Below are 16,032 nucleotides of genomic sequence, written 5' to 3'. Positions count from 1 at the left end.
TTAGATGTTGATTCACATAATTATTATGAGTACTTCACAATCTTTATCTTTAATTTACAATAAATACGTTAAACAATTTGAAACCTACTCGCATTTGCCACTGAAAGAGAAATTTTTGAAAATAGTGCTGGTGTGGCGAGATCACTGAAAAAGATGCGGAATAACTATACGAGTACGTATAAATTAAATAATAATATATAATTATTTGTCCCACAAAAACCTCTGCCAATACTCGTACCAAATTACCAATCATTTGATTCAATTAATCATATAACTTGATTCGGTTTATTAGAAGCTCCACTCTGTCCAAGCTGACGATTAAATTGATATACAACGCTCTTGTCATGGAACTGTTTACCCCCGCAACATGCAAATTTAAACCAATAAAACAGATCATGCGCTGAAAAATAAGACCCCGCATAAGAAAACAGCACTCAGATTTTAGTTAAGGAAGATACATCCTCATGAGATCCATTATTTCCTTTATTCAAAACGGGACTCCAGTGGATTATACCAGAAGCAGCTCGTTTCATTTTCTTTCCAGATGATTTCCCGAAAGACGCCACCCCGTGCAAAGCACTGCTGATTGCTGTAGCGGTGCTTCCTCGCTTTGCCTTTTTTCCGCTAGGAACAGCTAGAAAAAAAAATATGCACTGCAACAACATTTTAACTGCCAACATTTTTGACAGAGTACTGAAATTCCCATACTTACTTTGTCGCAAGTCCCCTTTCATCCCGCTGTTAATCGTCTGCACCACTTTATCGGTGTCATGGATGGCCCTTTCCAATTGGTTCACGTCTCGCATGGTGGAACTGACTTTCTTGGTTGCTTCCAATAAGCGCTTAAGGAGCAACAGTACGGATGGTAAACGCTGAACGGGCCTGATCAGCAAGTCGCGCAAATGCTCCCGGAGGTGTTCAAAACCCGGTTCTTTACCTCGTTCACACTTCTTCAAGAGGCCTTGAAATCGCGGATACTGCTTCTCCCATTCCGAAATCAATGATACCAATTTGGGCTGTACGCTAACAAACGGCGGATACACTTCCTTTAAACGTTCGCATTGTCCAATGAAAATAGGCCCAATATCACAGTCTTCTTTCCATCCGAATAAGGTGCTCTCCAAATCATCAAGAATCTGCTGATGAACCACATGAATAGCATTAATTAAATGGATGTACACATGCATCTGCTCCGCCGCCGAGGCTTCCAACAGTGCTCCTGCAATCTGGTTTGGATCAAGCGATTTTTTCATAATCTCCAGTATACTCTCCAAAATGGTACAATAATTTTTCTCCGTCTCATGAATCTCCTGGACTATGTTGCGGCGTACAGTACGCACGGGTGTGGGACTGTACGGTACAGGGCTGGAAAGTGAATCATCCTCCGAAAAATCAAATGATGCATTCCTGGTTCTGGAACTGGACGATTCGGCCAAAGGTGACAGACGAGGACGGGAACGTCGTGTCTTCTTCGATGAAGCCTGATTTTTTCGCTTCTTTTCAAGGCTTCCCTGACTCAAAGTTTCCGCGGGAGTGTACTGTGGATAACCAGCTGGAGCTGCACAACTGTCTATCTGTACGCTCTGCCAAAACCATTCCGCCGGCAAAACTGCGCCATCCGACTTCTGCTTGAAGAACAACGGTCTCGGGAGAGCAAAGTCGCTATCGGTGTCACTTTCCAAGTCTTTCTTACAAATTATATTGATCATCCGTTCCTTCTTTGGTGAAGAGCCCTCAGTGGAGGTCACTTGCCAATGTCCCCCTTTCAAATCTTCTAGTACGATATAAGAGGCATCGTCTTCGTCAGCAGCAATTTCTCCACCGTTTTTCTCACACAAATCCTTCACATTTTTGGTTTCGGTTTCAGAAAAACCATGAAAAAATACCTTCAGCCCCGTAAATGGTTTAAACCGGAACTCGGCAATTAAAGCGGGATCATGGGGGTTTATGTCTTTATCTCGGTTTTTCCATAAATGATGAATCCATGCCTTTCGGAGAACGGGAATTCCGATAGCGACAGCGACACCATATTTGTCACACTGAACACCGCTGGCTATTACATGTGTGGCTCGGTCCCCAGAACCAGACTTTGGAAAGCGGTCGCGTGCCTACAGGTACACAAAGATTTCGTCGTGTCGGCACATATAGAATACATATAAAAAAGAATTTTCTTTTTGAGGTGAACGCTTTACGCTGGGCCACCAAAAAATCGCGTTTAACTTACGGAAGACATGGAGAGAAAAATTGCTTATGGGGTAAATTTACAGAAAGTTGCGAACTAATCCTCTGCTTCCTGTGCATACAGTTCTGTACTAATTGTAGAATTCGGCGAGAAATTGTAATTGCATTATTTCCTTGTAAACTCTAGAAGTATTAAGAATTATTAATGCTTAGAAGAGACTTAACTAAAAAACTGTGAATGAATGATAAGAATAATAGCTAATAATAACATATTGGGATAGTTGGCGACTACAGATAAGTACTGTAACGAGAAAGCACGTGCCTGTCCACCCATCCACTGTATCCAGTGTACGAGCTTTTCCAGCTCTTTGATGGCATCATCGTCTTGCTTAAATCCAGTAAGCACGCAAACGGTGTCCTTCATGCACAGATTATACAGCGCCATCGGATGGCGGCCACGTCCCTTGATACCCAGTTTGACGTCGCTGTTGTTTTTGCGGGCGGCTGCGAAATGCTCCAGTGCCGGTGGTGCTAGTACCGAAACAGACTTACGTAGACTATCGAACTCTGGTAGCTCATCGAAGGCACTTGTGACAACTACTGTCTTCAAATCTGAATGGCTTTCGGAATGCGCAGCACGTGCAGCCAGAAACTGTGCTTTAGGAATGATGGTCCCTCCAATGTCTGCGACCAGGGAACGAAAATTTTCGTCCGACGGTTCATCATAATTAACGACACGCAGCGGGGTTTGTGCGGCCGGGGTGTTCTATAATAAAACAAATGAGCAAATGTGACTGGCAAATGTGAGGATCACTATAAAGGAAGTTAGGTATTTAAAACGTTCTTGCAATAAAATTAATATAATATAACAGCAAATGGGACAAAAGTCACAAAAGGAATAGCAATACGAAAATAATAGCCAGTTTCACCTGTTGCATGCTCAACGTGTGTAATCTGCATCATATCCACATCGCCCATTTTATGATGCAAACCCAGTAAAGGGATATTAAAATTTTCTAACAGCAAGGAAAGTCGCGATCGACGATTCCACCTGAAAAGATGCATTCTGCAGTAGAGTGGATGGCTGACAATTACAAAAAAAGCCGAACAATCAACATTTCGGAAGCGAAGACCCGCTGCTCTAAACTTCAAAGAATCAAGACTAAAAGAACATCTGTCAAATGCTAAACAGGATCATGATCATTTATGATTTCATTAGACCATTAGGGTATGTTGCCGTTCAGTTTGTAAACAAACTGGTAACAAGGATTTCTTGGTTCCTTCGAACAGACGAACACTCACCCAAAATTCCAAGCTAGAAACACTCCTTAAAAGTTGTCAGTTTTGTTGCCGAGTCATCGGGCTAGGAACAATCCGTTACTCAAAATCAAATACCACGTAATTCTATGAATTCAGATCAAAAACCTGATAATTCTCAACACTTTGCGGAATGAATGTGAAAATTTAAAATTAAAAACATAAATTTTCAACAGTATCTGCTAACAAATCTTGACACGGAAGTGATGGAACGTGCAATGGTAGTGGTACCAAATTTTAGCAAAACAAACAGGTCTTTTTTGTGAATCAATGAAAAAAATAAGAAATGGTGTTCCAGACCGACAAACCGCAACTGAAAAGAGCCGCCGTTTTAGTGACGTTTTAACCGTTGAAATTTACTTAAGTACTGTATATGAACAAGTATTGTACGAGTACCATCAACATCGCGTGCTGCTATGGACGCTGAGTTCTGAGACTTAAACTAGGTATTCAGTACTCACTGCGGGACAAATTTGTTTTGTTTGGATTAATGCCAAACGAAATTTAGGATTGCTCGCATCGTCTAATGGCAAGACGTTGGCCTCCGGAGCCAAAGAGTGTGGGTTCGAGTCCCATTGCGGGCGTACTTTTTGGTTTTTTTGCACAATCTTTGCAAAAACATGTTGACTTATAAAAGTTGAATCAACAACTTGTTTGTGCCTGCTAATCTAATTAGTCTTTTGCGATTTCAAATTTAACATCAACGGATTAACTGTTAGGCGGTTTATTGTAACTCAGCATTTGTAGCCATCATTTTGTTTTTCGGGCGGGTATGTAAACATCCTGATCAAAGCATTACCACCCCTTGCGGTTGGCGACGCTTCGTATGTGGGCAGGCAGGCTTCGCAATCGCAGCCTTCACTTTCGAATTTTTTTAAAAAGTACGTAAGTTAAACCGTTGATTGTTGAAGGTACGCGTGTTATTACTATGCGATGAGGCGGAAATTCGATTTATGGCAAGCAATTACATTCGCAGCGTAAAATTAAGCTGTGGCTTGGCTGTCACCAGGCACACTACTTACGGGTGTTGACATTTTCAACTGAAAATTCCAGGTGCGGTAGATATAATGCCGCGATAAGATAAGGAGCTTCGCGTGGAATGAAAATTATGGTACTACTGAGAAATAAAAAAAACGTCGGTATACTATAAGCAATTAATTACGAAAATAAAATTCGGCCAGCCTAGCAATTCATAGCAAATGGAATTTTCAGTTGAAAATGTCAACACCCGTAAGTAGTGTGCCTGGTGACAGCCAAGCCACAGCTTAATTTTACGCTGCGAATGTAATTGCTTGCCATAAATCGAATTTCCGCCTCATCGCATAGTAATAACACGCGTACGTTGAAGTTTATGCTTCGCTATTTGCGGTTTGCTTTTAGAATTAATTTTATTGTTTTGTAACTTGTATTATTGTTTGTATTTATTATTTGTTGGAATCCGTACATACGCAGCAGCTGGGAGAATTACTGGGAGATAGTATGCTTATTTGGGCGTTCCTGCATTCATCAGTACAAGTGACGGTTCTGTATCGTCCTAGAGTAGCCTGGGAGACTTGATTGAAGAAGACTTGAGTCACTTGATTGAAGATTGCGGATTGCCTCAGTTGTGCCACCAACTGGCCCATTGCGTTCCTCGGCTCCCGATCGGACATATTTCACTTAAAATCTGACAATGGACTTTATTTTTAAGCCATTTATGTTTACCAACGACCTTGTAGAAGAACCCGTGGAGGTTGTCGTTAATGCAGGTAACTTTCGGATGGCGCTTGTGAATCCGTCTATCAAAAATAATGCATTATACAGAAGGTGCTCGCACTTTATACAGGAGATCTTCCATGGCCGACCGATGCGATTCTTTGCGTTCCTCCACTTGGTGAGTTTGAGAATATAAAATGCGACTTTGTAACTTTCTGTTACCTATTGGTAATTGCAGGTGTGCAAGTTACTCTCCATGAGCAAGCCGAATGTTTGGCAACTCAAGCGTTTCTACGCATGCATGGTTAGTAAGTGAAATGAACTTGACTTGTGACGATTATGTATTGATTAAAAGTTTAAGTCGATTTGGTTTTTTGAATTGCTAGAAATCAGAAGTGAACGGTGTTGCAATTTTCAGGTCTGAAATTTGTGCTCGATGAACGCTCGAATGCAGAATTCATATCCGTATCTGGTAAACTACCTCTTCTTAAGGTGGAAAATCATTTTGTGGCTGGCTTCGACGCCATTACCGCATATGCTCGACTGCGGGTAGGCACGACACTTATGAAATGAGTTACTTAGTTCAGGAAAGTATTGCGCATATTGCAGACTTTGATGTCGTCAGTAGGAAGATTACGGCTTGTCATCTGATAAATTATTGAGAATTTGGGTTTTTTTCATTTTTCACATGTACTGCAGGGTCTAGTTACTCTAATAGTACTCGTAATATGTATTCTGGGCCCATCCGCCCCGGCATTCGCTTAGAAAACTGTTTCGGAAGTCTGACTTACTTTAATGACTTTTCACTGCCTGAGAAGTGAGACCAACTGAATTTGGCCTTTCTGGATTATCTATCTTGTTGCGTTCAAAAAGCAGTTTGTTTTTGCCTTCCGATCGTTCTTGGTTTTAGATTCGTCAGCAGTTGACTAATGAACAGGAAGGATCCATCCGACCGTATGTGGAAATGATACAAATAACCGTAAAAAATGCCGAAGTGCGTAATTGAATTGAAGTCATTTGCTACAGGGGTAGTTAAGCGGGTATCAGGTTTATTTATCTACCCACTTCCATTTAATTTTTACACCTGTTTTTTTGCAGTTGTATGCTGCCTGGTTGGATGATGCAAATTATAAAGCTGTCACGAAAGATCGGTATGGCTCTCCATATCCCGCACCGTTGAATAAAATTCTGCCGTTTTTGAAACGCTTGCAAATCAAAGCGTACTTAATGGAAATGTCTCCTTTGCGATCAATTGAGGACGTTCGAGAGAGTCTTTTAAGTGATCTGCGAGCTTTGAGCGAACGGTTGGGACCACGACCTTACTTTCTGGATGATGTGTAAGATTTTTGTTATGTTTGTCATTCAACCATACTTTGATATCTTGATTTTATTTGATAAAATTATTTTTTCTCTACAATGACTGATTTATAATGAAACTGTTATAACTACAGGTTTATACCGTTATAACGTCCTTTTAAAAGTAGATCCGTCCTTTTTTTTATTCATCCTTTTAAAAGTAGATCCTCATCTCGCTACGAATTGTGCTAAAGTGTACAGAAGTAATGTTATGCATTTGTGTAGTTATTCGAAATGCTTTGCACTGCAAAGTGTAATAATTAGCAACGTGTTGCCTCCATTATGCGTTGATGATAGCTAATTAACGTGACGTGATAGACGATTTTCCTCATGTAAAATTATTGTAGGCATACAAACGAATTGGATGCGTTGGCATTTGGACATCTCAGCGCTCTCCTGACATGCCATCTTCCAGAAGGAAATCTGAGCGAACTGGTTCAACGCCATCAGAATTTAGTGGCATTCTGCCAACGAGTGGATCGGTTATTTTTCGCCAAAGAACTTGGACTGAATACCGAACTTTACAATGCCACTGTAGTTACGGGAATGCGCCGACTGCCTCCGATGCTAATCAAGAGCGACATTTAATCTGAAGCACCGGATTACCATCTAGCTGCTCGCATAGTTACTTACTCGCGGCAGCCACTAATTGCTCTTTTATTGTTGCGCAAAGTTTTCAGAATATGTTGAGAAAGCGATCAAATGTTGCGGTGTATTAATTATCATATAGTATTTGTGACGGTTGTCTTATTACGAGTGATCTGTATCCGTAAAGCAGTAAATTCTAATATATGCCTATAAACAAGCGGACTTGTGATTTTTAAGGTGCAGCATGTGGTAATCCACAAACTCCATACAATAACAAAAACTGAAAAACATTTATTTCAGCACTATTTTCGTCATTTTCTTTCAGAATACTTTTTAGATTCCCCTATTTCAAGAAATGTTCAAATAACGAAACTTTAATTTAACATTAATTTTCATTGCTGTTGAACTGTTAGTCGTCAGTCGATGGGAAACTAAACACAGTGACGGTAAACGAAATGATTACAGTATGTACTAAAAAACTTTAGGACGAAATCAGGCAGAAGCAAAATGTACGAAATGACACGATTCTTCATCCTAAAACAAGAAGTAACGCTGGGTCAGGGGAAGCGTTTTTGCAGGCGGACAGGTCAAGTGTTCCTTGTCTGTGGATCCATCAGTTTTAGAGATAATATTGTAGACTTTATAGTTGTTTGGATTAACTAAAAATCAACGCAATCGACTCATGAAAGCCATTAAATTTAATTAGCTGCTACCGGCTCATTCTGAAACTTACTTTCTAGCCGAGGAGTGGCTGTATTCAACACCATGGATGCCTTGCTGACTTTAGCGCACCCATGAACGGCATATCGTTTTTTGGTTGTAGTGAAATTTTTCCCTCGCTGACCTATTTTTACAAGACCAAAATCAAAACATTAGAGTCAATAACGGTTTTAAAGTAGCCAGTAATTCGAAAAATTATTGCGCTGCTGCATAAACCAACCTTAGAGATAAAAAGAATGGAATTATGTGATGGACTTTTCCCATAAGCACCAAACATTTTACGCTGCTTCACTGGTTCAGGAGTTGGTATAGAAGCATTTGGCATACCCATCTGAGACCATGCAATCTGCAAAAAATTCCATAATACGATGATGCGATCTGAACTTAAAAATATTGTAGCCGATATTATTTCAATATGGCAGTTCCCACACCTTATGTTTACGAGTATTTACAGTTAAAAGTTTAAAAAGATTCGCTGTTTAGATAGCGCTTGTGTTTACTGTGCACATCGCAATATAGTATATGTACCTGCCCACCCTTCAGCACCATGGCCGGCTTTGCTCCAAAGAACGCCGGTTCCCATAACACTAAGTCGGCAAACTTTCCAATCTGCAGTACCATAGTTATTTAAATTATTTATCCTAAACGCCTCATTTTTGTGTAACAGATCCGTTTTTGTGGTAAATGAAAGTCCGTGACTAAACGAAAGAAGAGTTATGATGACCTTCTAGACAATTGATTGCAGAGCGTAAAGACGACCATCAGAGACGGAAATGTTGCTTATGTATGCGTAATATCTTTCTTTAGTCATTCACCTCAATGGAACCAATAATATCGCGCGCGCCACTAACTATGGCAGGATTTATAGTGTACCTGGAAAAGTGAATTTTAAAGTACCCTCCCGAGATTCAAGACACCATCACACACTTCATCCACTTACTTTGCCACGTATCGACGAGCCCGGAAGTTGTCGTTGTCGCCCTTTAATCACAGTGAACAAGTGAAGAACCATATTCGAAATACAACAATTCATTCACCGTACAAGAATCACTTCAAACGGTGTTTTTTTTGCGCCTTTACCGTTTCTTCAGAAAGTCGTCCGCGGATGCTCTTCATTTTATCTGCCGTCTGCCACGTTCGCGTTATGACTTCGCCAATGCGACCCATTGCCTATCAAAGGGCAAGAATTCCGTATTTCACTTAAAAAGAACAAAGTCTTATGATTCGATTTATAACATTAAATGAAAAATATAGGTACAAACATCGCTCATAACGAAGCATATATATAACGCACAACACAATACAACACACGGTAATTCTAAACAGCTGAATGCGCATAAAGCTAGAAGTTTATGGTTTTATAATAATCTTCGTTTACTCTTTTGCTGTGCACGGTAGAAATAGTTGAACACGTCACTGCAAACCAGCTCAAGGTCAAACGCGTCACCTGACCTGAGAATCGGAACTGATTATAGAAATGGCACCCAAATCATGTAAGATATCTTCTGCAGCAATCGTTTCCGCTCGAATTCGACTTTCAGCAAAAGCCAAATCTTCTTTGAGATTCCTGTACAACACAAAACCTTCTAGTAGGAACCAGGTCCTATCATTCTGAGCTAAGATACACAGATCTAGATAATCACTATACCGGTATCATGGAAAGTTTTCGCCCAACTTACTTATCCAGATGATGGCAAACCAGCAGCATATCCTACAGCTCATAAACAAATAATTAATTTTGCTTTCACACAAAGCACACGGACTACTAACTGGATTAAAGCGTTAACTTTTAACATTATTCATACCAAATGCTCGTCGATTGTGTTAACGGTGAATGGTCGCGTTGGGTTGGTACTGCTAGGTATGACGTTTTGGGCGCCGACTACTTTCATGATGTCCTGAAATTAAAAAAGCAATTCTTCAACCACGACACCGAACTCCAGAATTCCAGGTTTTTATGTAAGAACGACACAAGTCAACAGAAATAGTCATGATACTTCTATAATTGCATGAATTCCCAAAACGCTGATTAAGTAGCGCGTGAATATTTTTGGCAACTTGTCTTACAGGAGCATGTCCACCACCGGCCCCTTCCGTGTGGTAAGCATGAATCGTTCGTCCATTTATCGCTTCCAGTGTGTGCTCTACACAGGACGATTCATTAAGGGTGTCGGTGTGGATTGTCACTTGGACATCGTACGCCTCTCCAACTTTTAAAGCTGCATCGATGGCAGACGGTGTTGTTCCCCAGTCTTCGTGCAGCTTTAACCTAAATGTACAATAAATCGGAAGTGTTTGGCGACTCTTTAAAGTTTTCTTAGCAATGACCTTAAAATTACTCCTTTTATTACGATGTCTCTGAAGTACTAGTATCCGTATTTTATATTTTACTGTCACTTCCATAAGAATTTTAAAACGTATAACAGACCCGATAGCGCCAGCCTCGATTTGTTCCACTAGTTCAGGGGCTAATTTTCCCGATCCGGTACCACTTGAATTTCCTTTGCCGGTAAACCCGAAATTCATTGGGAAATTATCCGTAGCCTCCATCATCTGCCTGCAACACAACATCAAAACGCTTTGCACAAACACCTGCAAAGGCTACGTTTCGTAGTTCGTCTTCATTAGTTGCTCTTGCTAAATTGTATGCGTACCGAATGTGTTCCGGTCCAGGAGAACATGTGGTGGCACAAGTACCTGACGCCGGACCCTATACAGTGTAAAGAGAACTTGAAAATTCCATGCGCGAGCGCGGATTAGCATGCCCGGCGGTCAAGTGTACAGTGTACACTTTGACAGACCGACAAAGCGGAACAACTGAAAGATTTCCGTGATTTCGAAAAAAAATCGTGTGTTTAATTGACTTTTGATTTAGGAACATACAGTTCCGCCTCCAATCATTGTGGTAATCCCTGCAGCAACGGCTTCTCGGACCAACTGGGGACAAATAAAATGCACATGGGTATCAATAGCACCAGCGGTTATTATTAATCCCTCTCCGGCGATGGCCTCTGTTCCCGCACCCACTATCAAGTTAGTGTCAACACCCTCCATTACGTCAGGGTTGCCGGCCTTTCCAAGTCCCACAATATGCCCATCCTGTAACAACATCGACCAGATTAGACACAACTGATTTGTAAAACTGGTATACTATAGGGATCGACAAGATGACATGCAGCTGTACTGAGAAAGCTTCGGTAAATATTACCTTTATTCCAATATCGCACTTAAAAATTCCTGTCACGCTGTCAACAACCAGAGCATTTGTGATCACTGTATCCAGGGCGGTGTGCGAGCGTTCAGCTTTGTTGGCGATACCCGCTGCTTGGCCCATCCCTTCACGAAGAACCTGAAAAGTGACGCTTAATTTCATTTCATCCAATTAATTACCGTTTCATATGATACCTTGCCACCGCCAAATTTGCACTCATCTCCGTAAACTGTGTAATCCTTTTCGACTTCTATGATAAGACCGGTGTCGCCCAGTCGGACACGATCTCCAGTTGTCGGCCCGTATATCTTGGCGTACACTGGCCTTGGTATTCGAGAAGGATCAGTACGGATCTCCAAATCATGCTCTTGTTTGGCATGTCGGAAGCCTTGATTCAGAAGCTATTAAATGCAGATCAGATTACCAAATCGGCAGTCTTCTTCCCCGAAACCACTATAGTAAAACCAAAGATTCTAAATTTCATGTGTTAACATACCCGTTCCATAACGGAGGGAAGATTTTCTAAAGAGAACTGTCCATTGCACAATCCATTTCCTCCTCTGATGACTTGATTTCCGGCAATTTCGGTTAGGAAGACTTTCCGGATGTCGCCTGGTTCGAACCGGACTGCGGTACCAGCAGCGATGTTGAGTCGCATTCCATACGCCCGAGCACGATCAAACTGAAGGAATTTGTTAGCTTCGATGAAGTGATAGTGACTGCCAACTTGGATGGGGCGATCGCAAAAGCTCTGGACTTCCAAAATGTCGGTGCGTCGGCCTTGATTGATTTGAATGGGATTTCCTTTGACCGGCATAATCTGACCGGGCGACTGACCATGAACATCCGAAGATCCACGCTGGAAAACGTTATAACTCGGAACGGGCAAAAAACTGCCGTATAACGCCAACTGCAGATCGCCATCCTGAGCTGATATAGGGTGATGCACCGTTATAAGTTTAGTGCCATCTGGAAATGTGGCTTCAATTTGGATCTCGTGGATCATTTCCGGCACGCCCGGCATAACTTGATTCGTACCTAGCATGAACACACAATGTAGGTATCACACCTGGGCAGTTATGGAAAATGCAACCACCGTTAGAGTTACGAGTTACAGGTAGCGTGCGAGTTACGCTACGAGTTACGCTATTTATGCAAGTAAAACCGAGTTTCGAGTTATACCGCGAGTTACGCTACCATAGACAATGTATACAAATTTCTGGCGAGTTACGTTAGAGTTAAGTGTTTTGGGTAGCGAGTTACGCTACAGAGTTACGTTAAAACTCGATAACTCGCAAATAACTCGCGTTAAGTTATAGAGTTAAGTTATAACTGCCCAGGTCTGGTAGGTATACATAATGTCCTGATTTTATCACTATAAGTCCTAGGTATGCCTCTATAATATTGCAAGGTTAATTATCCACAAATTCTGTGATTAATGCTGCACCACGGACCGCATTTCAAGGCCAGCTACAGCGTTACAACGTAGAGTGAAGAAACAGCAATATCTATATTATGTCGTTTTACCTGCAAGTTTACAACGAGCAGCCTGATTAAACAATTGTTATTCATTTTAGCGATCGCCACTACAAAATTGCCGAAGTACAACAACATGCCATACGACTATTCAACATACAAGTACTTATTAACATACTGTAATGTACTGCAGTGACTTAAAGCAGTGTTGTTGCGTGCACAACTTCCGGTTTACTTATTTACCCAGCATTTTTGCGCCAATGTCCATCAACTCCGCAACGCTGTGGTTGCCATCCCTTACTAGTTCTTGCAACTAAACACGAGCAACAAAGACCAGAGTATTTCTGCGGAGTATAATCGTATAATCCACCGTGGCAAACATGCAATGCAAGGATACAGTCGCGTTTAACCCAGTTTACCTGAGCGGCAATCAGCGCTACGCTTTCTGGATGGTTTAGCTTGCATCCTCGCGCTAATCCTATAAAACATGGATTAAATTCCTGTACATGTATTCTAACCCCTTAGCACCCAAGCAATTACCAAACTTAATAAGCTGTCACGGCAGAGATTTTACCCGACGGACTTCTACAGTGTGTTATCAGGTACAAACAGATATACGAGTTTAACGAGAACTCACTCTTTTGGGCTACAAATCCGGCGTTGTGGATAAGAAGACTTTCCTGCTCCCGTGGACTCAAGTGCATGGCTATGGGATGAGATTTTTCAATCGGCTATTCACACACTCCAGTGCAGCTTGGCTTTGGTTGGTATGCAGTTAGTACAAATTGGATTAATTTGATTATCAGCCGGATACCAGGGCAAAAACACTGCCTACCCTAGAATAGTAAAGCCTGTACAAATCAGCGACATATCAACTTGTATATTGCCACTACTGCACAGCAGAGATTGGAATTTAAACTTTTCAGCTGCGGCAGAATACAATACCGCTATCTGGTAATCAGATGGTCGTAAAAGATAGGAAATCTGTGCAAAAGAGCTGTTAAATACAGTCGTATTGTATTTACCGAAATCTGCACTATAGTCGCATCGGTGTTATCACAGCTGCTCTCTAAATCTGGAGCCGGGTATGTTGTTGTATTACCGAATTTCTTTTCTTGAATGGTGGAATGTTTTGTGTTGTACCTGAACGAGCTAAAATTTCGCCAGAAGCGTAAGCTTAAAAAAGAGTTCCCTGAAACCGGTTGTGACCTTGCAATTCGCTTGCATTTACGGTAAGGTAAGGAAGTGTATCACGTCTACCGTTTAAAAATCTACTCCTAATCTATTGCGAAAATGCCTTCGTCAATCTTGTGCAGGAATCATTTATCCATTTTGCCCTCATTGTTTTGCTACAGAGAAACCGCATTTATTTGCAAAAGGTAAGCGAAATGAATTGTGACTGCGTTAGTTTGTTTTGTACAGCGGCTCATGCAGTGTAGTGCAAAGAACGCGAATTGAACCTAAGAATTCTATTTTAGGCGATAATCGTTGGAAGTATTTATATGTCTTTTTTGCAGCCCCTGCGATTTAATTTTGGCTTCGAACGTACCTGAATCTATACTTAATTATGGAAACACAGAATGTGGTTTTCCAAAAAGGTAAATTTCCTAAACAAAAAAAATATGAGATGTTGTAAGGCATCTTATCGTTGTTTGTATGGCTTGTAGCCTGTAGCAAGTGTCCAATACAAACATATTGTACATGCTACAGCGTACCGTCCTACGGTACTTTACACACTTTTTTGGGGGTTATCGTTAGTGTGTTTTTTAAATACATTCGGGTCCACAAAAGCACAATAATGTGTTCACGGTTCAGATTTCATAAAAATTAAGTTTTATGTTGTTTGCAAACTAGCTCTACAGTCACGAGCGTAAGTAATACTAAGTACATGTACTCGCGCTGTGGATTGATCAAAATTTGTATCACAAGGAGGATCTCTCGTTTCCGCGACATCTCAAGGTGGGCACCATCATGGCCATGATCATTCTCATGGTAAGTACTAGTGGACCGGAAGCCTTGTTTAATTGACAGACGCCTCATTTCTTTGGCGTCGAAAATTTGAAATGTAGCACTTAATCTAAATGGGCATAAATTTTAGACCACGGCCATCACAGTCATGAACACGAACATGGCCATACCCATGAAATCATGGACAATCCCGGCAGCTATGAGCACCGTGAACCGTTGCGTCATCGCACCAACTGGAAGGAGGTCAGATAATACGGCTACACTGCTACAGATCTATGGAGTACTAGGTAGTAAGTCTACAAACCACCTACATTTCGCTAAAATTGTACATGCTGTCTACAGCGCGCATTCACCGTGGGAATAGGAGGGCCAGTAGGATCTGGGAAAACTGCGTTGGTGCTAGCGTTATGCCGATACCTGCGCGATTCCCACAACATCTGTGTCGTGACAAACGATATTTTCACTCGGTAACTTGCTTCAATTACTCTGCATCAGCCCGCCAGACGTCTGCATGACTAACAATTGCAGGGAAGATTGGGAATTTTTAGTAAGAAATAAGGCGCTGGAAGAAAAGCGGATGAAAGCTGTCGAAACCGGAGGATGTCCGCACGCTGCTATTCGCGAAGTACAATGCATCCTGCAGCTGTGATCCAGAACGTTCTTGTTCGTCTTACGTAACATGCACATCTTGTTTCTTGAAGGACTATTCCTTAAATTTTCAAACTGTGAAAGACCTAACAAAAGAGTTCCAGCCGGAAATAGTATTCTTGGAGTCAGGCGGCGACAATTTAGCGGCTAATTTCAGCAGGGAATTGGCGGATTATATAATCTACGTCATCGATGTGGCTGGTATGTTTTAACCGATATAGCTTATCTGTCTGTAGTATTAACATCAGCGCTTAGCGATATGTCTTGGCGAAACGTTCTGGTTCTGTTTAGGCGGGGATAAGATTCCCCGGAAAGGCGGACCGGGCATTACCCAAAGCGATTTACTGGTAATCAACAAAACAGACTTGGCGGAGGCAGTGGGAGCGAGTCTGGATGTCATGCGGCGGGATGCGGATGTGATGCGCCAAAACGGTCCCACGATATTTGCGCAGGCTAAAAATATGGTCGGAGTCAAGGAAATCGCAGACTGTATTTTAACTGCATACAAAGATTCTGCCAACTGATCACCGTGGATCTTGCAATGCATGATATTTATTTAATAAGACACAATTCTGTCCGGGTTTCAGGAGCAGTACTCGCATAGTATTAATATTAATGTATCTCATCATGCCGTTTTAAAACTTAAACTTTTTAAACTTAAACTAAACTTTTTAAACTTTTTTGCATCCGATGTACTTGTACTACACTAAATACAGTAATGGTTTCGCTGACCGGTAAAGGCGGCGTAATGTTACTCTGGCGCTACCGAAATGATGTTTGAGGACATCATGCGAACAAAAACGTATTGCTGTGACACTTAACGTGCACTGTCTAACCATATGACTTTTTTTATGGCGACTTGTTGGACAATT

At 41.5% G+C, this 16,032-nt stretch overlaps 4 protein-coding genes and 1 non-coding gene across 13 annotated transcripts; 3 read left to right on the top strand and 2 right to left on the bottom strand.

The window, feature by feature from the left end:
• Positions 1–277: 277 nt before the first annotated feature.
• LOC129585696 (protein ECT2-like) lies at positions 278–2,940 on the bottom strand. Its single transcript, XM_055478486.1, has 3 exons — positions 2,504–2,940; positions 713–2,108; positions 278–634 (listed from the first exon to the last, which is right to left on the bottom strand). The coding sequence occupies exons 1-3, from the start codon at positions 2,624–2,626 to the stop codon at positions 435–437; spliced, it is 1,719 nt and encodes a 572-aa protein (XP_055334461.1). The 5' UTR covers positions 2,627–2,940; the 3' UTR covers positions 278–434.
• Positions 2,941–4,010: 1,070 nt separating this feature from the next.
• On the top strand, positions 4,011–4,082 carry Trnar-ccg (transfer RNA arginine (anticodon CCG)). The gene has a single exon. It is a non-coding gene; the product is annotated as a tRNA-Arg (tRNA).
• A 551-nt stretch (positions 4,083–4,633) lies between these two features.
• On the top strand, positions 4,634–7,366 carry LOC129585800 (metaxin-2-like). Of its 4 annotated transcripts, none has more exons than XM_055478659.1 (8): positions 4,634–4,728; positions 5,037–5,246; positions 5,324–5,371; positions 5,432–5,497; positions 5,612–5,742; positions 6,104–6,187; positions 6,292–6,530; positions 6,897–7,366. In XM_055478659.1, exons 2-8 carry the CDS (start codon positions 5,171–5,173, stop codon positions 7,135–7,137), a joined length of 885 nt encoding a protein of 294 aa, XP_055334634.1. In that variant the 5' UTR covers positions 4,634–4,728; positions 5,037–5,170; the 3' UTR covers positions 7,138–7,366. The 4 variants fall into 4 exon arrangements, with proteins under 4 accessions (XP_055334634.1, XP_055334635.1, XP_055334633.1 ...); XM_055478660.1 differs by having other exon boundaries at positions 4,712–4,728; positions 5,042–5,246; XM_055478658.1 differs by lacking the exon at positions 4,634–4,728 and adding an exon at positions 4,816–4,975 and having other exon boundaries at positions 5,042–5,246.
• Positions 7,354–13,648, bottom strand: LOC129585795 (uncharacterized). Of its 2 annotated transcripts, XM_055478648.1 has the most exons (21): positions 13,570–13,648; positions 13,182–13,380; positions 12,964–13,022; positions 12,788–12,857; positions 11,565–12,106; positions 11,263–11,469; positions 11,066–11,206; positions 10,741–10,956; positions 10,512–10,567; positions 10,286–10,414; positions 9,925–10,126; positions 9,663–9,755; positions 9,537–9,568; positions 9,310–9,424; positions 8,938–9,027; positions 8,798–8,838; positions 8,673–8,730; positions 8,386–8,466; positions 8,078–8,203; positions 7,871–7,981; positions 7,354–7,796 (listed from the first exon to the last, which is right to left on the bottom strand). In XM_055478648.1, exons 2-20 carry the CDS (start codon positions 13,246–13,248, stop codon positions 7,895–7,897), a joined length of 2,412 nt encoding a protein of 803 aa, XP_055334623.1. In that variant the 5' UTR covers positions 13,249–13,380; positions 13,570–13,648; the 3' UTR covers positions 7,354–7,796; positions 7,871–7,894. The 2 variants fall into 2 exon arrangements, with proteins under 2 accessions (XP_055334623.1, XP_055334622.1); XM_055478647.1 differs by lacking the exon at positions 13,570–13,648 and having other exon boundaries at positions 13,182–13,533.
• On the top strand, positions 12,699–15,974 carry LOC129585801 (urease accessory protein UreG-like). 5 transcript variants are annotated; one of them, XM_055478664.1, is made up of 9 exons: positions 12,699–13,776; positions 13,900–13,923; positions 14,062–14,142; positions 14,474–14,536; positions 14,643–14,755; positions 14,855–14,979; positions 15,041–15,137; positions 15,214–15,361; positions 15,452–15,974. In XM_055478664.1, the coding sequence occupies exons 3-9, from the start codon at positions 14,112–14,114 to the stop codon at positions 15,682–15,684; spliced, it is 810 nt and encodes a 269-aa protein (XP_055334639.1). In that variant the 5' UTR covers positions 12,699–13,776; positions 13,900–13,923; positions 14,062–14,111; the 3' UTR covers positions 15,685–15,974. The 5 variants fall into 5 exon arrangements, with proteins under 5 accessions (XP_055334639.1, XP_055334638.1, XP_055334637.1 ...); XM_055478663.1 differs by having other exon boundaries at positions 12,699–13,781; XM_055478662.1 differs by having other exon boundaries at positions 12,700–13,776; positions 13,861–13,923.
• Positions 15,975–16,032: the final 58 nt, after the last annotated feature.

The sequence above is a fragment of the Paramacrobiotus metropolitanus genome, unplaced genomic scaffold (genome assembly GCF_019649055.1).
Source record: "Paramacrobiotus metropolitanus isolate TYO unplaced genomic scaffold, Prichtersi_v1.0 Parri_scaffold0000018, whole genome shotgun sequence".
NCBI lineage: Eukaryota > Metazoa > Tardigrada > Eutardigrada > Parachela > Macrobiotidae > Paramacrobiotus > Paramacrobiotus metropolitanus.
The sequence above is the reverse complement of the archived record's forward strand: the minus strand, read 5'-3'. Positions and strand labels throughout refer to the sequence as shown.